The following is an 18,697-nucleotide window of genomic DNA, read 5'->3' as shown; positions in this document are numbered from 1 at the left end:
GATCACCCAGCACCCGACTTTGAGCACTTTAGCAGCCTAGGCTCCGCCTTCCGGCTGCGTCCTTTCAGCGCCACCTCCCTTAGAACCTTACGCCCTCCCAGGGTCCCCATCCTACGCCAGGTCCCAGCAAACACAGAGGGGTTGTCGGGAAGACAAGTGAAGTGACCAATAAATATTTTTAATCACCGTTAAAATTTTAAACCTATGCTATGCGACTCACTCCTCGCCTCCACCCACTTTCACGAAAACCCAATTGGGGATTCCCCATGACAAGAGTGGGGTAGTACAGAAATGAGGGGCGCATCCTTCTGGAGGAGAAAGGGCCATCATAAGACCCGGAGGCCTCGGCCCACAACACAAACACAGAGCAGACACACACTAGCACAACCTGACCCCGGGGCTCCAGGATGCTCAAAATGCCCCCTTTACGTTCCCCCACCTTGTTAGCCCTACTCTGTGGCAGGGCTCCGGTGTGCCCAGGCGAGAAGGCTTAGTTCCGGGAACACCGAGGGAGGAAGGGGCTGAGGAATGGAACCGACTGGCGATGTTGCCACCTATACCCTCTCTAGAATATATACAAGTCCACAGAGAAAAGGGAAGGCAGTGTGGTGGGAAAAGCTACGGGGGCCACGCTGCCCTTAGACTTAGCTCCCCAACTGCCTGCCCTTCAGTGTACTCCTCCGCCCCCACTAAAATCCATCTCCACCTTGTGCACGCTGGGTGGGGACCAAACACGCCTATGGGACGGGGGTGTGGCCGAATTTGCCTCATCGCCACTGGCCCCACCCACTGAGGATTCTTTCTTGGGTTGCAGTGCTGGCCCAGTAGCTGCCCCTGGCCCGGGTCCGGTCCCGGTCCCGGATCCCCCGGGTCCCGATCCAGCACCGCCTGCGCCCATCCGGTGCCGGCGCTCACAGTGTCCCCGGTGACGCATGAAGCTGTCCCGCCACATGAACTTCTTGGCGCAGACACTACACTCGTAGGGCTTGAGACCCGTGTGTGTCTTCATGTGCTCGGTCAGGTGGTGTTTCATTTTGAACTTTTTGTTGCACACGGGGCAGTCAAAGGGTCGCAAGTTGAGATGCATGTTCACGTGCCGGTCCCGCATACTCTTATGAGAGAAAGCCTTCCCACAGTGGCACAGAAAGATCTTATTCCCGTCGCTGCTGCCCGTCCCTCCAGGGGCCCCACCAGAGCCACTGGGTATGCCCAGCCCCACCGAAGAGGGGCCCCCAAGGGTCACTGCCCCGTGTTCTGCTGTGTTTCCTGGTGGCTGCCCAGGAGCCTGTGAAGAGGACGGGAAAACCAAGATCTGGTTGCCTGGCACGTCCAGTGGGAGGAGGGGTCGCGGCGGGTGCGGCGGGTGCGTGGGGGCATAGGAGGAAGGGGTGGGTCCTCCTGCGTCATCTAGCCCCGCCCCAGCGCCCCCACCATCATAGGAGCCAAAGTCATTGGAGGACTCACAGAAGTTGACCTGCTCCTCCCCCTTGTCTGCAGGCTCCGTCAAGGTCCGCACATCGCTGATACTGAGGGTCGGCTCGGGCTCTCCCCCTGCAGGCACCCCAGCGCCACCCCCCAGTTCTTCATCCTCATCATCCTCACAAGTCAACACCAGATCTTCCTCTTCTTCATCCTCTAGGTCGGGGTCGTGGTGAACCAGCGATGCTGGTGCAGGGCAATTTCTACCCCGCTTCACGTACACCCAGTGTTTCTGTGGCCCTGCGCTGGCCGGCACGCAGGGAGGCCTCCGGGGCGCACCCCCGGGGGCCACGGCCCCTCTCCCATCCACACCGTCATCACACAGCTCATCCGCCTCCAGGAGCAACTTCCCAGAGGTGGTACCCGCGCTGCCGACCACAGGGACTGGGAACACGGGGCCGCCATCTCGACGGTTCCCACCGCCCATTGCTGAGGCCACAAATGCATCTTGGGAGGGAGAGGAGAAATCATTAGACTCCCTGGGGCTGAAGTAGTTGCTACTGCTGGGTGACTGGTTCTCACTGGCCCGGCTGGAGGTATGGGAGCGGACAGAGCCCATGGTGGCCGGGGCTGCGTTGCCCCCGCTCCCTCCTGGGACACTGGCACCAGGGACGGAGACAGAGGGGGCTGCAGCAGTGGTGACAGCGGTGGTAGTGGCTGAGGATCTACCCTCCCGAAGGAGTTCAGTGCACTTGTCCACAATGTGCCACATCTGGAGGACCGACCCCACCGTGAGGAAGTTGACAATGTCAGCAGCGGCCATGCTGAGGCGGCCTGTGTAGGCTGAGGCTAGAACAGTCTCGAAAGCACCCGGGTCCATGACGCTCGGGAGTGAGATGGAGGTCATGCCTTTGAGCAAGACCTGGTCGTGGAAATAAGGAGAGGAGGCGGCCAAGACAGCCCTGTGGGCTCGGAACTCCCGTCCCTGCACGCGGATGGACACGTCGCAGAGCTGACCCTGGAGGCGCTGCTGGTTGAGGGACTCCAGGAGGGCACTGGTCACCTCAGGGAAGGACACGTGCACCACTGCAGCTGCTGGCAGAGGCAGAGGCGGCGGGGCCAGTGAGAGAGGCAGCGGGAGCGCGGCCCCACTGGGTGACAGAGGAGACGGCTCCATGTTGTGGCAGGAGATACCCCCCCAGCCACAGGAACAAAGGAAAGCAAAGGGCGGCCGGGGGGGTCTCTGGGGGGGAGGAAAAGAGAAGGATTACAGCATTTTGGAAAGGCACAGCCCATCACTGCATGAACACCTTGTTAACGGTTCCCGCAACACTAGGACAGGTTTACCCATGGGGCAGACGGGGCAACTGAGGCTTAGAGCCTCCAAGCACAACTTCAAACCGCAGTACCAGCAAAAGAAAGTACTCCAACGCCTAGCACTCTTTCCTAGGTTAGAAAATCAGGGGCGCTCAGGGAACGGCTGCCCATCACAGTCCACAGCCGCCCCTCCCCGGTGTTTCCCAGCCGTTCCTCTTGGGGTGAAGGGGTGTCCGCCTCGGCTCTCAGGCCCCGCCCCCTGCGGCCCCCAGCTACCCCGGCCCCGCCCCCTCAGGACCCTCCCGGGCTCCGCCCCCTAGATCCCCGACCCCGCCCCGTGTTTGCCCCCGCCCCCCGGACCCCGCCCCCCCACTCCGCCCCAGGCGCGCCCCTGGGCTGTACGGCGGCCCGAGGGGGGCCCCCCAGCCCCGCGCGCCCCCGCTTACCTGGCCGCGCACCCCCGGGCCCCCCCTCACTCGGCGACCAGAGCCGCAGCCTCAGCCCCTCCCGCCGCCATCTTGTGCCGACTCCCTCCGCCCTCCGCCTCCACTCCGCCTCCCGGCGCTGCGACCTTAAAGGCGCAGGCGAGCACCCCTCCCGGGCCGCCGGGCCAAGCTCGACCGACGCTGACACTTCTCCTTTAAGGCGCCGGCGCGTCATTCCGCCTTAAAGGCACCGCGTCCCCTCCGCAGCCGAGGACCGGGGCTTGGCTCGGCCGAAGCCTGCGTTCCCTTTAATCCCGCCAGCCCACCTTCTCCCATCGGCGACCTCCGCCGGCTTCCGCTCCTCAGGCCCCGCCCCGGCGGCGGACGTTGGCCGGCCCGCGGGACCTAACAGCCCCTTTCCCAGCATCTGACAGTGGCCCCGAGGCCCCGCCCCCTCCCCCCGGGCCTGGATTGGCCGGATCACCGGGAGGCAGCCCCTGATTGGCCTTCTCACTCATACCGCCCAAAATGAGAAAGTAAAGCAGTTTAAGAAGGTTTCTGAAGCACTCAGCAGGCGCCTGGGGGACTGTTGAAGGAACGGTAAAGACGAGGTCACCCCAGAGGGCGGACCCGGGGCCAACCCTGAACCAGGTGGCAGCTGTCACAGCAGAAACACAAGGTAAAAGAAAGAATCAATAAAGAAATTGTTTATTAATGTCTGTGTAAAACTTAAAACATCTCGATTTATTTTTTTGTTTTGGTCAAAAGAAACACCACCAAAAAGGGAGGAGCTGTCCACCTTTGCTCAGTCGCGTGCCTCTCAGCAGCCTCCAACACACCCAACGCCGTCTGGAGGCGGAGAGCAGGCTGCTAATCCGAGTCTGAGAGAACGATGATCTCTTCGGGGTCGCACTGTGTGGCGACACTCGTCTGCAGAGGAGTCACAGAGATTAGGATCTAGGAAGGGTGAGCCAGGCCTGGTGGCGTAATCTTTAGATCCAGCGCTCAGGAGGCAGAGGCACGCTCAGTATCTGAGTTTCCAGGACAGCCAGGGCTACACAGAGAAACACCGTCTCAAAAAGCCAAACGAAACAGGACGCAAGGCTGGAAAATGGCTCGGCCACTGAGCGCGCTTGTGGCTTTGCAGAGGACCCGGCTCGGTGCCTTCTGTAACCGCAGTGTCAGAGGCTCAAAAGCCCTGACGGCCTCCCTGAGCACCAGGCACAAACGCACACAGACAAAACCCCGATTTACAGAAACAAGTCAGTTTTGTTTTGTCTAGGTTTTCCTTTTTCTCTCCTTTTTCTTATTTGGAGATGGGGTCTCTCACTATGCCACCTTGACTGTCCTGGAACTTGCTGTGTAGACTAGACATTGGCCTCCAAGTTGTAGAGATCTGCCTGCCTCCGCCTCCTGGGTGCTGGAGTTGAAGACATATTGCCACTACGCTGGGCAAAATACATCTAAACATACAACTAGGATGGAGAAAATGGACATAGTAGGTGCAGTACCCCACAGAGAGACACAGCAGCCCACAACTCACCTTATAAATACAAGGCCGGGGACACTGAGGTTGAGGGACCGGGGACATCAAGGATGGAGAAGGGCTGCAGAAGGAGCTGGTCACCAGGCCATGGCTGGGAGAGTCCACCCTTGTGGAGGAATCAGCAACAGGAGCCACGGAGGCCAAGGGGGAGGACGGAGAAGGGACGGCTCTCCCCTTCCTCCCACCCTCCTGCTGTGCCAAGTGCTGATCTGTGTAGCTAAGGGCAGAAGAGAACAGGCAGGAAGCGATGAGGCTGCAGGGTGTGGGAGGAGTGTAAGCTTTGTGCCAGGTGAAAGCAGTCTTGGTGGGCTTTTCCCCTCGGAAACACCACAGATAGACGGATGGAGCCATCCTGGGTCTGAAATTCAGGAAGCAGGACCTGGACCCCAGCCGGGCTATTGTGTTTCTAACAACATCAATGGGGGCAGGGATCCTGACCCAGACGGGCCATCTTTTGGAGCAAGATCGCACGTGGATTTGGGGAGAGAGCAGCTTACAAGCCAGACCAGCGTCCAGGCCAGAGACACCTGGGGATCCGTCCCGTGGAAGATACTGGAAGGTTTATTCTTGTTTCTCTTTAACCCTTTTTCCTTCTTGTATAGGATTGTTGGATTGTATAATAAAGTCTAATTGTTAAGAAACAGAGCCAGGGCTGGAGAGTTGGCTCAGTTAAGAGCACTTCCAAAGGTCCCAGGTTCAATTCCCAGCACCCACATGGCAGCTCACAACTGTCTGTAACTCCAAGATCTGACAACCTCACACCAATGCACATAAATTAAAAAAGAACCAATAGCAGGGTGTGCCCAGTCCCTCGGTCCTCTCAGAAGGCCCACCCTCTCACCATCCCTCCTCCCCTGGAGAGGCTGTTACCTGCTCACTAGCAGTCCAGACCCCAGCAGCTGCTTCTCCTTCCGAAGCCTCTTGCACGGTGGACAGGGATCTGGCCAAGTGTCAGAAGAGACACGCCCATTGAAGGATGTGGAGGTAACCACAGCTGCCCCGTTTTCCAAAATGGTGTGGGGAGAATCCTCTGCCTGCTTCCTGGAAGAGGAGATGTCCCTTTCCTCAGGGAAAGAGGAGATATCTTCAGACAAGGCTTCTATCTTGAGCTCAAAAGCCTGGGATCCAGGACTCTGGTCCTCCAGCAGTGGCCCCTGGAGCTGCTCCCTGCTGCCTTCAGCGTCTGTGCTGGGAGGCTCTGGGGATGCCCCCAGCAGGGACGCTGGTGTCCCCGTCAGTCCTCTGTTTTCGTGCTCCCCTGGAGACCCGAGGCCTTCTACGGGTTCTGAGTTCCTTCCAGTGGGCATGTGTGGTGAGGATGTGGGGCTCTTGTCTACTCCAGTATCTGGAAAAGAAGAGGGGAGGGGGGAGGCTCAGCGCCCCGCCCGACAGAGCACAACCAGCAGCGCAGGGGCTCTGCTCGGCACCTACCTCCTTCTCCCTCCTCGTCGTCATCAGGCCCCTGCTCTGCCTGCAACTGTTCTAGATCCTCATCGTCATCGTCAGTGGCTTCCTCCTCCTCCTCCTCTTCCTCACTTTCCTCATCTTCCTCTTCTTCATCATCATCATCATCACTCTCGGCTTTGGAGGTAGTAGGGCACTCCTGCGACGCCACGCCACTAGGACCCTGGGGAAGAAGGGGGTCTCCTGAAGAATCCCGGCCCCAGGGTGTTGGGTAGTGCGAGGCCAGGCGCCCCGGAACTCCTTCATCTCCGCTTCCACACACCGCTGCACAAGTCACCCTGGAATTCCCAGAGGCCAGCACAGGGTGAAGACAAGATCTCTCTGACAGGCGCTAACCCTTCCATACCTCACCAGAATCTGAGGAGACTTTGGCGGAAGCTGGAGAGTGCGAAGAGGAGGTGCCCAGGAGCCGGGCCCTTCTCCTCTGCCTCTCTCCCTCCTCGCTTCTGTCCTGCATCATCGCGTATTTGGAGATGACCTCATCCAGCCGGTTCATGGCCAAGCTCCGATTTTCCCGAAGGCGGCGAGCCAGTGTGGGGTCTGACAGCGCAGGGTCAACGCCTGTGTGGGAAACAGGGTCAGCGCCCTCAGCCCCCATGCTGAAGGCATTAGAGACGCCTCCAGCCAGCCTAAAGGAGTCCTGGCAGACATGCCATCAGCTTCCTACCTGGCCTATAGTCATCCGTGAGATGGCAGCCAAAGTTGTAGATGAGGTCAAGGTGGCGACGCTCCTGCAGCCGGACACCCACATCCCGGAAGGCGTCCTGAGCCATGAGCTGTAACTGCTGCCGGGGAAGGCCCAGATTGTGGCGGGTCGCTGCCTTCTCCACGGCCCTCAGCACGTCTCCGTAGTCGGGAAAGGTGTCAGGCCCCGGCTTGTTGATGAGCCGCTCGATGCGCCTGTTGACCTCGGGGTAGCGGGTGCCCCGGTAGGGGATCCGCTGCTCAATGACCCGCCCAGTCAGAGAAGAGCAGTCCTTCAACTCACAAAGCCGCCCAAAGAGGCGGATCAGCTTCCGCTTCAGGCGGGCCTCCTGCAGGTACGAGGAGTCCGGGTCATCCAGTTCTGACAGATCCAGCTCCTTCTCCTGCAGCCGCCGGATCTCCGCTACATACAGCGCCAGCAGCTGCTCCAAGTGCTGGATCTGCCTCCGGGAGCCTCGAGTCCTTGAGGCCTCGGAGGCTGCGGTTTCAGCATTTGTGAGGTCAGAGGGGGGATCTGCGGGCGCGTTGTTCCCAGAGGGGTCACTGGGCGTGGAGGCTGCGGGAGCCAAATACAGCTTCTTCTTGACTGAATGGGCCTTCAGAACAGTACAGAGCTCGTTAATGTAGACATAGAGCTTAGCTGGCCGCTTCCGGGACCGAGACAGAACCCTGGAGAGGATGTTGCAGAGCTCTGCAGAGGCCAGAAACGGAGGCTGGGAGCGCTGCTGCAGTTTGCAGAGGAACGGAACCACCTCAGGGTGGTCTGACGTCTGCGTCTTACACAGTTCAAGGAACTGGAGGGTTCAGGGGAAAGAAGGAAAAAAACAAGGAAGGGCATAAAAACATGCAATTAGTGGGGAAGCCAGAACGAGCCAGCAAAACAACCACCCCTTTCTACAAGATCTGCCCCATCACCTCATCACAGTGGGTCACATTTTTTTTCTTTCTTTCTTGGTTTTTCATGACAGGGTCTCTCTGTGTAGCCTTGGCTGTCCTAGACTCACTCTGTAGACTAGGCTGGCCTCGAACTCACAGCAACCCACCTGCCTCTGCCTCCCGAGTGCTGGGATTAAAGGCATATGCCACCACACCCAGATGTGGTTCACATCTTTAATCCCAGCCGTCAGGAGGCAGAGGCACACACATGGAAAACTGTGAGCTCAAGGCCAGCCCCATCTAAACAGTTCTAGACAGTTCCAGGCAGCCAGGGCCACATAGTGAGAAAAATAAAAAGGCGGTGGGGGGGAAGGGTGCGTGGAGAAGCCTTCCCTAAAGCTTACCTCTTCAAATAGCTTCTCGTTCTCCAACTTGTAGCATTTCCTGCTACCGGAGTTACTGCTCTCACCATCTCCACGCGGCTCGGAAGGACCAGTGGCTTCTGGCCCTGGTGAGGCGGGATGGGAGGGTGAGTGGGAGGGTGGATGGGAGGGTGAGTGGGAGGGCCCTGGCTGAGCAGCTTCTTCATCCTCGTCGTCGTCATCAAGCACAATAATGTTGTCATCGGTGGCCATGGGGGAATCAAATCCCCCTGAGGGAGGAAGTATTAGAAAGGTCAGAATTCTGGAGAGCAGAAGTGGACCTCAGGAAGAGCCCCTCCTGCATCGCCCCACCACGTCAGGTACCTCAGGTTTAGCTTAGTCCTTTCCAAACTGTCTTCAACGCCTGTCTTCAGCAACTATCAGTTTCAGTTCTGGGGGGGGAAACCTCCAGATCACCTTAAATCCTCCCCCTGAACTCCAGCGCCCCTCCCCCCACCCCCGTGTCAATTTCCCGTCTTTCAGTTGCTTTTCCCTAACTCCCTGTCAGCTGGGAAGTCTTTTTCTTACTCCCAATCCAATGGGAGACAAGGTTCCACGCTGCCCTCCGAGTTTTCCTGACGCTCCTGCCTACAGAGACCAGCACCCTGTGTCGCTGCCACCTGAGGTGTCGCCCTCAAACACTGACTGCAACTCTTAGGACTCCGAGGTAAATGGGTCCCCCTCTCAACAGCCCGCTGCCCTCTCCGCCCCCTCGGTTGCCTCAAACCGGGACTTGAGGCTGGAGATTTTTTTTTCACCCCAAGTTTCCTCCCTCTCACCGCACCCCGGTTCTCCCCGCTCTCTGTGACTTGTAACCGACAGCGAGCCCACCACCCGGCCCTCCTGACGCCCGGGCTCCCAGCTCCAGGTGGAGCCAGCCTCCTGCCTCAGCTTCCCGCCAAGAAACCCCTCCCCCAGTTCAGCCCTAGGCCGCCCCATTCCCCTTCGGGGCTCGCAGGGTTCCGTACAGCTTGCCCCTCGGACTCGGCACCCCTGGCCTCGCCGGTCCTTCGCTCTGCCACTCCCGCGCCGCCACCCCCCGCTCCGCGCCCGGCACGGCCCCTACCTCAGAAACGGTCTCCCGAGGCTCCGTGCACGGCGGCTCACAAAACCTCGCATAGTTCCCTCCGCCTTCCTTTCCCCCCAACCCCCACCACAGGCCCTACTACGGACCGGAAGACGCAGAGTTTCCGCCTGCAGCACCTGAGCGCAGCCACGTTGCCGTACGGGACTCAGGCCGCTCGGGGGCGGAAGTGACGCGTGGACCGCCCACCTAGACCGACGCTCCCATTGGCCTGACGCTCGAGGGGGCGGGGCTTAGGCTCTGGGAGCCGGGGTGCGCCATGATGCTGTACGGCAGCCGTGGGCTCAGCCCTCCTGCGGGAAGGCGTGGAGCTCCTTGCAGCTTGTGCTCGCCTAAGCCGCTCGACCAATCAGAAACTTCCTGCCTCGGACTCCCCACCGCCGCCGCTTGGGGTCGTGGGCCGATCCGCCTCTCCTAGGTGGGGTAGGGGGTAAGGAGCTGACCTCTCTATGGCTGTGCAGGGTTCCTGGGATCGAATAACAGACAATCTTTCCCCGTCTTGGGTTGGTGTGAGCCTGGGACTCCCTACTTTGCTCGCTCGCGCTCTCTCTCATCTCTCATCTCTCTCATCTCTCATCTCTTTCTCTCTCATCTCTCTCTCTCATCTTTCTCCTCTCTCTCTCTCTCATATCTCTCTCCTCTCTCTCCCTCTCTCCCTCTCATATCTCTCCTCTCTCTCTCTCTCTCTCTCTCTCTCTCTCTCTCTCTCTCTCTCTCTCATATCTGTCCTCTCTCTCCCTCTCCCTCCCTCCCCGGTCGCCTCCGCTCGCCCTCCCAGTCCACTCCCGGCCTCTAAGGTCACGTGCACACACATGCATACAAATGAGCAGAGCGCGCGGCCCAAGTGAGGTATTGTTATTATTGCCGTGGGCGACTCCCTGCCGGAACTACACCCGCACCCGCAGGCGGGATGGCCCAGCCGGCCGGTGGGACCTGCGGCCCTCTGGCCCTCCGAGGGTCGTCCCGACCAGAAGGCAGTGCTGCTTCAAGGCGGGGTGTGCAGGGGACGAAGCCGGGCGCGGGGTGACCTGGCGCAGGTTTGAGGAGAAGCCGTACAAGCTGCCGCTGGGAGCGCTGGGAAACGAAATGGAGCTCTTAAAATCGCACGTGGAGTCTCCTCCCCCGGGAGAGCTGCAGGAAAAAAAAAAAGAGGGAGAGGAGGGGAAAGGACTTGTGACGCCTGCGGGGCCCGGCGTAAGGAGGCGAAGTCCGCAGGTGTGCATGCACATCGGGCAGCCTGGTCAGTGAACACCTTCCCGGCTCAGATCGCATCTCCGAGATCCTTGCTCGTTCCTCAGGTGGTCGGCATCTTGCCAAACTGCTATATTTTATTGTGAACTTACTAACCGAGCCTAGGTTCCTTACAACCCAACTAACCCAAAGAATAGGAAAAGGAGATTAAAGAACACAATAATGAAACCTTAAGGATCTCAGTTCCGAGGAACGATCCTCCTGGCTTGGTCAGCAGGCCTCAGCAAACCCGCAATTCCACCAAGGCGGCTGCTGGAGCCTGGAACAGCAGCTGAGGCCCAGAGCCTCAGGCCGAGCCCAAAGCCTTGAAGCCTTCCCTGGAGCAGTTCTCTCTAGGAGAGTGTCTCAAAGGGCAGAGATGAACCGCCAAGCAATCCCAAGTCTCTTTCTCGCCTCTTGTTTTCCTCTCAGAGTCTCCATTACGATGTTTTCAGCTGGCAGCATCCAAGCTCCACCATGAAGTGGTTCGACTTCTAAAGGGATAAAACATCCTGCTCTCTCACTAGTCTGTTCCTCATCCCACACTTGGGATCAACACAAAAACGTGTTTTAATCTCTCCTACACCGATTTGCAGGACCAAGAAGCCCAGTGGCTCTCTGAGGACCCAAACCTCGAATTCACTCTAAAGAAACCCACCTCTCGGGGCTGGAGAGATGGCTCAGAGGTTAAGAGCACTGACTGCTCCTCCAAAGGTCATGAGTTCAATTCCCAGCAACCACATGGTGGCTCACAACCATCTATAATGAGATCTGGTGCCCTCTTCTGGCTTGCAGGCAGGATATTGTATAGATAATAAATAAAGAAATCTTAAAAAAAAAAAAAAAAAAAGAAACCCACCTCTCTTCCTGTCCCATCTTCTAAGCTTATGGCTTTTAAATTGAGAAACAGAAAAGGTCTCCCCTGGTTAGTGGAACACTGGAGATGATGAGGGATTTAATTTGCATATACTTGGGTTTCTCAAAATGAGTTCCCCTCCACCCCTGAAATAAAGGTTCCCATCTTTTCCACAATTGTTTATTCATCTTCTGCCCTATGTGTGTGCAGTGTCGGTCTCTGTGCAGGACGTCAGCGCACAGGTGCCTGGGGCGGTGGGAAGGGCTCCCCTTGATGAGCGCTAATTGCTAACTGGGCGGTGGTGGCCCACGTCTTTAACCTCAGCAATCCAGAGGCAGGCAGATCTCTATGAGTTTGAGGCTAGCCTGGTCTTACAGAGCGAGTTCCAGGACAGCCAGAGCTGTTACATAGAGAAACCTTGCCTGAAGAATAAAAACAAATCCATAAGTCTTATGCTGTTTGATCGCTTCTGTAATTGCAAGTACTCAGAAGAACGTTATATTATGTGTGTATGTGTGTGCACTTGTGTGCCTGATGCCCATGATGGCTGGAGAGAGTGCCTGGCCTCTGGAACTGGAGCCACATGTTGAAGAAACAGCAGGAAGTAGTGGGCTGTAAAGGCGATGGTATCTGGGTGTAGGGATCCCTGATTTGGAGCAGGTCCAGGAGTTTAGGGAGGAGGTGAGAGGGACCAGGATGCTCCCCAGGGGCTTGTGGGATGTATGACTAGGGGCTGTGGAAGCCTGGAGGGTGGGCTCTCATCTGCTGAGAGGCACCGGGAGAGCTCGGTGTCCCTTCCCCCACAAGCAAGGGAAATAAATCATGTCTGCAGACAGGAACCTCTTTCACAAGTTGCTGGGGGGGGGGGGGAATTCTGGCTTTTCTCTAACTGCCAGAATCCCTTCTATGTCCAGTTTGAGATGGGCCAAGACTAATCATTTCTGGACATACACACTGCCCTCAGGTCTCAACCTAAAAGGTCTCAGCCATATCACTGCTGGAGACACTTGAGGAAACCTGAGTCAGAACACCAGACACCCTTACACGTCTGTGTTTATTGCTGTAGTGCTAATAATAGCCAAAAGAATAGAAGCAGCCTATGTGCCCATCCACAGACAGGGAAAATGCGGTACATGTTTACAGCGGCACTGTACTCAGCTGGGAAGGACACTTAAACCATGACATTTGCAGGAAAACAGAGAAAATGGACATCACTCTTAAGTAAAACAAGTTACATTCAAGAAGATAAATTATTTTTTGTATTCTCTCATATGAGGGATCTGGATTTAAATGTGTATACCATATGCATACAGAGGTGTATGTGTGAGTGTGACAGAGACAGAGCACGCTCATGTGTGCCCATATAGGACATGAATTAGGGGATGAAGTAGTCAAAAGGATGAATCGAGAGAGAGGAAGGGAGCAGGCTGGGTGGCGCACGCCTGTAATCCCAGTACTAGAAAAGGCAGAGGCAGGTGGATCGCTGCGAGTTCGAGGCCAGCCTAGTCTACAAAGTGAGTCCAGGACAGCCAGGGCTACACAGAGAAACCCTGTCTCAAAAAAACAAAAGGCGGGGGGAGGAATGGAATACAGGTTACCTGAGGCATCAGGAGCCGCTGTTTAGAGGGAGCTAGGGGACCCTGAAGGGCGGGGGGGGGGGGGCTGGAGTGACGATGGAGGCAGGGAAGACATGTTCCGAGGAGTGGGCCCTGGGCGATGTCACAACCAACCAACCTGTCGCTTTTGTTTTCTTTTGTTGGTTTTTCGAGACAGGGTTTCTCTATGTAGCCCTGGCTGTCCTGGACTCACTTTGTAGACCAGGCTGGCCTCGAACTCACATCGATCCACCTGCCTCTGCCTCCCGAGTGCTGGGATTAAAGGCGTGCGCTGCCATTACCGTCTTGTGGCTCTAGTTTTAAAGTTGTGGGGAGGGGGATCCTGGAGGAACTGGAAGGGATGCTGGGCATTGAATATAGTCAAATTACACTGTATGTACATGCAATGCATGTATGTGTGTGTGTGTGTGCGTGTGCGTGTGCGTGTGTGTGTGTGTGTGTGTGTGTGTGTGTGTTGCAGACAGAGTTTGCGTCCCAGCACCCACCTCAGATGATGCACAGCCTCCTGCAACTCCTGCCCCAGCGAGCACAACACTCTACCCTCTGTGAGCACCTGAACTCAAGGGCACACGCCCACAAATAGACACACACAGAGAAACAAAGACACCTGAGAGTGCTGGCCTGAACCGGCTCCTCTTCCCCAGCCTCTCTCAAGCCTCCTTTCTCACCTCAGTAGCAGGGACGGGACGTCTACAGGGAGACGTCACAGTTCCAGCGCCGCCTCCTCCTCAGGTGTCCTCAGAAGCCAGTCCCGAACCTTCGCCCACGGCAGCGGCCACAGCAGTTTGTAAGCGGCCTCCAGCATCAGCAGTGTCAGGAAGAGGACCAAGAAAGTGAGGAAGGCCTTGTCCAAAGCGCGCCGCAGGGGCCCCCGAGGAGGCACGGGACCCTGGGCAAACGCCAGGAACACGTCCCCCTCCTCCACACTGCCCTCCTCCTCTGCCATCCTCACCCACAGACAGACAGCTGGGTTGGCTCAGGGTGGAGATGGAAGGCCTGCCTCAGCACCGCCAGGATTACAGGGTGTAGCTGCGATGATCCTACACCAGTCAGGCTTGACCCTAATTCAAACGCCCAGGTAGAAAGGAGATGGGAGGCTTTTGAGTTGCAGGGGGGCACAATTTTTTATTTCTTTATAAGTTTTATTACCATGTGAGTGTGTTCACTCTACCGGGGTTCCAGGGACCTAAAACTCAGGGTGTCGGGCCTGCACAAAAAGCACCTTTACCCTATAAGCCGTCTCACTGTCCCAGGACAATTATTTAATAATCACTGAGCCTGAGGTTAAAGGTCAGGCTGTGTGGTCACTAAGTCTTATCCAGCATTATTATATGTAACTCTAATTGGAAGCAACTGACCTGTCACAAACACGTAAACTGGAAAGGACAGACAGTCCTGGCCTCAAGGCCTAAGAGTCAGATCGGGGCCTTTCCTGACAGAAAAAGCCAAGAGCTGTAAAGCCCTGTAAAGTCTCCTAACCCAGGGTGAAGGGGACTGGGTCTCTAACTCAAGCAGGCTAGTTTCCTCCAGCCAGGTCCCTGTGGGTGGTCCTCAGATTGGGAGACTAAAACTTAGCCCTGCTGAATGGCGCATGCCTGAAATCCTAACCTTCAGGGTGCTGAGGCAGGAGGATCAGGATCACTGAGAGTCTGAGGTGAGTCCAGGTAAATGGATGAAACCTTGTCTCAAAACTAAATAAAACAACTCGACAGCTAACTAAATAAAATAAAAATCCTAAAAACGAACAAATTCCCTAACTGCTGGTCCTGGGGTGCGGGGGTTGGGGGGAGTGGGGGGCGGCGGCAATTTTAATAGAAGAGCTGTGATTGGTCAGATGGTGCGTGTTGACTATGGGGCACCAGAGATGGCTGGAAGTTGGTGCTGCATTCTGAACAGACACTTGGTTTTTGTTTGTTTGTTTTGTTTTTTGTTTTTTTCTAGACAGGGTTTCTCTGTGTAGCCTTGGCTGTCCTGGACTCACTTTTGTAGACCAGACTGGCCTCGAACTCACAGAGCTCCGCCTGCCTCTGCCTCCTGAGTGCTGGGATTAAAGCCATGAGCCACCAACGCCCAGCTATGAACAGATACCTGCAAAGCTTGTCCTTGGGGCAGATGAGTTCAGCTGGGGAGGTGACAACGTGCAGGGGCACCAGCGCCATCAGGAGAATGCCCACCATGGACACCAAGGGCTTTAAGCGTTAAAGGACTCTCATTGTCTTAGTCTCGTGCCCACATCAGAGAAAGCAGGGTAGGGCTGAGGCCAGAGAGAAGGGAGAGTTACAGCCGTGGGGAAGGAAAGGTGCCCTGCGCCAGGAGGCAGGAGAGAGCCTCTCAGCCAAGCAAGATTTCCAGCACAGTGAACAGCTGGCAGGGCCTTTCTTCCTCCCGGAGTTTTAGGGGGAGCTCCTGAAACCTCTGTGCAGCACTAGTAGGCTCTGGCTTACTTTGTCACATTATAGCCTGCCAAGGTGCCCGGAGCAAGGCACCTGTAATCTCACTTGCTAAATTGAGGACAAGGTGTCCCGGAATCAGGTGAAGTGCAGCTGACCTTCGCTACTTTGTGGGTTCTTCTTTTTCCTCCCTTCATCCCCGCCCTCTACACCGCCCCCCATCTTACCCCCATCACTAGATAGGAGAGAAACAAGGAGGGAGGGCAGAGAAGAATTAGGAAAATCCCTGAATCGAATTTCTTTCATCCGTTTCTTCTTTGACCACAGCTACTGACAAACTACAAACAGCCCCCTAAATGACCAACAGCCCCCCAACCCCCTCCCCAGCTCTCAGGACCTTAGCATGTATATACCCTTTGAAAAGTCCCAGCCGGGCGTGGCGGCGCACGCCTTTAATCCCAGCACTCGGGAGGCAGAGGTAGGCGGATCGCTGTGAGTTCAAGGCCAGCCTGGTCTACAAAGTGAGTCCAGGACAGCCAAGGCTACACAGAGAGAGCCTGTCTCGAAAAACAAACCAAAAAAACAAACAAACAAAAAAGAATCTCAAAGTCACACAAGCACAGAAACTATCTGCAGCTGGCAAGCCCACACTTGTGCGAGAGCACGAGGCAAGTCCTAGTCAGCTGTGGTGGACAGAGTCCAAAACAGCCCCATGTTCCCATGCCTGGGATTAAAACAGAGACACATTCTTACAATAGTTCTGTGACTTTTTTTGGGTTTTGGGGTTTTGGTTTAGTTTGGGGGTTTTGGACTTTGGTGTTTTTGGAGACAGGGTTTCTTTATGTAGTCTTGGCTGTCCTAGACTCAACTTTTACCAGGCTGGCGTAAAATTCAAAGAGATCCACCTGCCTCTGTGTCCTCAAGTGCTGGGATTACAGGTGTGCACAACCACGCCGGGCTTTTTATTTCTGTGAGTTTTTTAAAAAAGATTTATTTATTTATTATGCATAGATTGCTTTGCCTGCATGTACACCTGCAGGCCAGGAGGACATTAGATCTCATTACAGATGGCTGTGAGCCACCGTGTAGTTGCTGGGAATTGAACTCGGGACCTCTGGAAGAGCAGACAGTGCCCTTAACCTCTGAGCCATCTCTCCAGCCCCTATTTCTGTGTTTTGTTTTGTTTTGTTTTGTTTTGTTTTTTTTGGTTTTTCGAGACAGGGTCTCTCTGTGTAGCCTTGGCTGTCCTGGACTCACTTTGTAGACCAGGCTGGCCTCGAACTCACAGTGATCCACCTGCCTCTGCCTCCCGAGTACTGGGACTAAAGGCGTGCGCCACCACGCCCGGCTTGTTTTGTTTTGTTTTAAATGTATTTATTTATTATGTCTGTGAGTACACTGTCTTCATGCACACCAGAAGAGGGCACCAGATCTCATTATAGATGGTTGTGAGCCACCATGTGGTTGCTGGGAATTGAACTCAGGACCCCTGGAAGAGCAGCCAGTGCTGTTAACGTCTGAGCCATCTCTCCAGCTCCTTGTTTTGTTTTTTTAAAGAAACAAAAATTCCAGAATTCTCCATATAGTGGGGCTCACCATTAAGCGGAACAAAAAACCCCACAGCACAGGTTAGTGAGAAACAAAGGGAAATGGGCGTGAAACAACAGCCAAACAACAGCCTGTTTTGCAGGCGTAACAGTGTCTGCCAAAGACACAGGATGGGGCTGGGCGGAGGGGCTGTTTGTCAGAGCATCAGTGTGAGAAATGAAAACATCAGCATGCCCTAGAATCGAAACTTTAACCTAATTTTAAGGTCTGACTTCTGAGTCCTTTCTCCTTCCTCTTTTTCTTTCCTCTCCTTGTTCCCCCGCCCCACCCTGCCCCCCCCACCCCCCACCCCCCCACCCCACCCCCACCCCCACCCCCACCCCCCCCACCCCCCCGCCCCCAGAGGAAAAGGTTTTGTTTTGTTTTTGTTTTTTGTTTTTTGTTTTTATCTATCCAGGCTGGTCTTGAACTCACCACAAAGCCCAGGCTTGGGGTGTCTCTGTGACTGTCAGTCTGCAGAGAGACAACCCTTGAGGGAACCAGAAGGCAGTTCTGCCCAACAGGACCCCAACAGCTGACTTCTGGAGTCGTTTATTTGGGCGTATTTAAGCTCAGCAGTACAATTTGCTGAAACCTTCTCTGGTGATAATTAACCCAACCCCACAGTCCACAACCAAGCATACCTAAGTCTCCTTTAGGAACAAAGTAACCTGTACACAAACAACTGAAACTCTTTGTAAAGCCCATGAATTTAGGCTCTGTATTTGGGGAAAACAAACTTACTATAAGGGTAGGCTGGAGGATCCAGCACCAGAAAAGTCTCTAGTCACAGAGATAGCACAAAGGTCACCAAACCAGAAAACTTGGCCAGGGCAGCATCTGGCTGGATAACAGGCTATGCATGCCTTGCCTTGGAGGAACAGCCCTGTGTGCATAGCATTCCACGTTCCCCAGTGCTCAGCTGAGAGCTTTACACCTCTGTGCCTCCGCCTCCTGAACACCAGGGCTACGGTGCTTGGCCCTGGACTTGAGTTATTGGGACAAGAGCTATGACTATTTTGTTTTGTTTTTGTTTTTGTTTTTTTGAGACGGGGTTTTTTTTTCTGTGTAGCCTTAGCTGTCCTGGACTCCCTTTGTAGACCAGGCTGGCCTCGAACTCACATCGATCCACCTGCCTCTGCCTCCCGAGTGCTGGGATTAAAGGCCTGAGCCACCACACCTGGCTCTTTCTCTTATGCATAAGAAAACCATACTATGGTTGGGCATGGTGGTGCACGCCTTTAATGCCAGCACTCGGGAGGCAGAGGCAGGCGGATCCCTGTGAGTTCGGGGCCAGCCTGGTCTACAAAGGGAGTCCAGGACAGCCAGGGCTAAATAGAGAAACCCTGTCTCGAAAAACAAAAATAAACTGTGGAGCAGTCATGTGGTCAGTGTATACATATGGTGTCCCAAGCCTGGGAAGGGTACAAATGGGCCTCCTCCCCAGGGGCCTGACTTCTGCTAACTGAAGCAAGCTGCTGACTCAACTCCGTAGGTATGGGCCGTTTGTCTCTGCTGGCCTCCGCCGCCGCCCGCCGCCGCTGCCGGTATTTAAATCCAAGTTTTCAAGTCTCCCTTGACTCCTAGCACTCTGACAGTGCTCCTTCCTTGCACCTGCTCTTCATGGTGTTCGGGTGCCACCTTGGAGCCGTCTGCTCCCTCTCTCTTGGCTCCCGGAGCTTACTACAGCTACAAAAGTCAGACGTCCCGCTGTGCGTCAGGCACCAGTCACATGGAGAGGGGACACCTTTGTGATTTGG

The 18,697-nt window shown here is 55.7% G+C and overlaps 3 protein-coding genes across 6 annotated transcripts; all 3 read right to left on the bottom strand.

Annotated features, from left to right (window-relative positions):
* Window positions 1-157: 157 nt before the first annotated feature.
* ZBTB22 (zinc finger and BTB domain containing 22) lies at window positions 158-3,610 on the bottom strand. 2 transcript variants are annotated; one of them, XM_084753741.1, is made up of 2 exons: window positions 3,488-3,610; window positions 158-2,662 (listed from the first exon to the last, which is right to left on the bottom strand). In XM_084753741.1, the coding sequence occupies exon 2, from the start codon at window positions 2,594-2,596 to the stop codon at window positions 668-670; it is 1,929 nt and encodes a 642-aa protein (XP_084609867.1). In that variant the 5' UTR covers window positions 2,597-2,662; window positions 3,488-3,610; the 3' UTR covers window positions 158-667. The 2 variants fall into 2 exon arrangements, with proteins under 2 accessions (XP_084609867.1, XP_084609866.1); XM_084753740.1 differs by lacking the exon at window positions 3,488-3,610 and adding an exon at window positions 3,183-3,477.
* Window positions 3,611-3,853: 243 nt separating this feature from the next.
* On the bottom strand, window positions 3,854-9,374 carry DAXX (death domain associated protein). Of its 2 annotated transcripts, XM_084753735.1 has the most exons (9): window positions 9,241-9,312; window positions 8,499-8,566; window positions 8,157-8,404; window positions 6,839-7,670; window positions 6,518-6,732; window positions 6,139-6,334; window positions 5,578-6,052; window positions 4,705-4,924; window positions 3,854-4,091 (listed from the first exon to the last, which is right to left on the bottom strand). In XM_084753735.1, exons 3-9 carry the CDS (start codon window positions 8,385-8,387, stop codon window positions 4,032-4,034), a joined length of 2,229 nt encoding a protein of 742 aa, XP_084609861.1. In that variant the 5' UTR covers window positions 8,388-8,404; window positions 8,499-8,566; window positions 9,241-9,312; the 3' UTR covers window positions 3,854-4,031. The 2 variants fall into 2 exon arrangements, with proteins under 2 accessions (XP_084609861.1, XP_084609862.1); XM_084753736.1 differs by lacking the exon at window positions 8,499-8,566 and having other exon boundaries at window positions 9,241-9,374.
* A 927-nt stretch (window positions 9,375-10,301) lies between these two features.
* Window positions 10,302-18,000, bottom strand: SMIM40 (small integral membrane protein 40). 2 transcript variants are annotated; one of them, XM_084753803.1, is made up of 3 exons: window positions 17,682-18,000; window positions 13,629-14,021; window positions 10,302-10,389 (listed from the first exon to the last, which is right to left on the bottom strand). In XM_084753803.1, the coding sequence occupies exon 2, from the start codon at window positions 13,904-13,906 to the stop codon at window positions 13,664-13,666; it is 243 nt and encodes an 80-aa protein (XP_084609929.1). In that variant the 5' UTR covers window positions 13,907-14,021; window positions 17,682-18,000; the 3' UTR covers window positions 10,302-10,389; window positions 13,629-13,663. The 2 variants fall into 2 exon arrangements, with proteins under 2 accessions (XP_084609929.1, XP_084609928.1); XM_084753802.1 differs by lacking the exon at window positions 17,682-18,000 and adding an exon at window positions 17,373-17,486.
* Between the last annotated feature and the right edge of the window lie 697 nt (window positions 18,001-18,697).

The sequence above is a fragment of the Acomys minous genome, assembly GCF_964271855.1.
Source record: "Acomys minous genome assembly, chromosome: 13".
NCBI lineage: Eukaryota > Metazoa > Chordata > Mammalia > Rodentia > Muridae > Acomys > Acomys minous.
The sequence above is the reverse complement of the archived record's forward strand: the minus strand, read 5'-3'. Positions and strand labels throughout refer to the sequence as shown.

What these genes read in the sequence shown, in the direction of transcription:
- ZBTB22 (XM_084753741.1), bottom strand. Translation starts at nt 2,596, where the DNA reads ATGGAGCCGTCTCCTCTGTCACCCAGTGGGGCCGCGCTCCCGCTGCCT.
- DAXX (XM_084753736.1), bottom strand. Translation starts at nt 8,387, where the DNA reads ATGGCCACCGATGACAACATTATTGTGCTTGATGACGACGACGAGGAT. An exon ending in CACGGATGACTATAGGCCAG is followed by an intron (nt 6,733 to 6,838) that starts GTAGGAAGCTGA and finishes TTTCCCACACAG; the next exon opens with GCGTTGACCCTGCGCTGTCA. An exon ending in TCTGGACTGCTAGTGAGCAG is followed by an intron (nt 4,925 to 5,577) that starts GTAACAGCCTCT and finishes TTCTGCCCTTAG; the next exon opens with CTACACAGATCAGCACTTGG.
- SMIM40 (XM_084753803.1), bottom strand. Translation starts at nt 13,906, where the DNA reads ATGGCAGAGGAGGAGGGCAGTGTGGAGGAGGGGGACGTGTTCCTGGCG.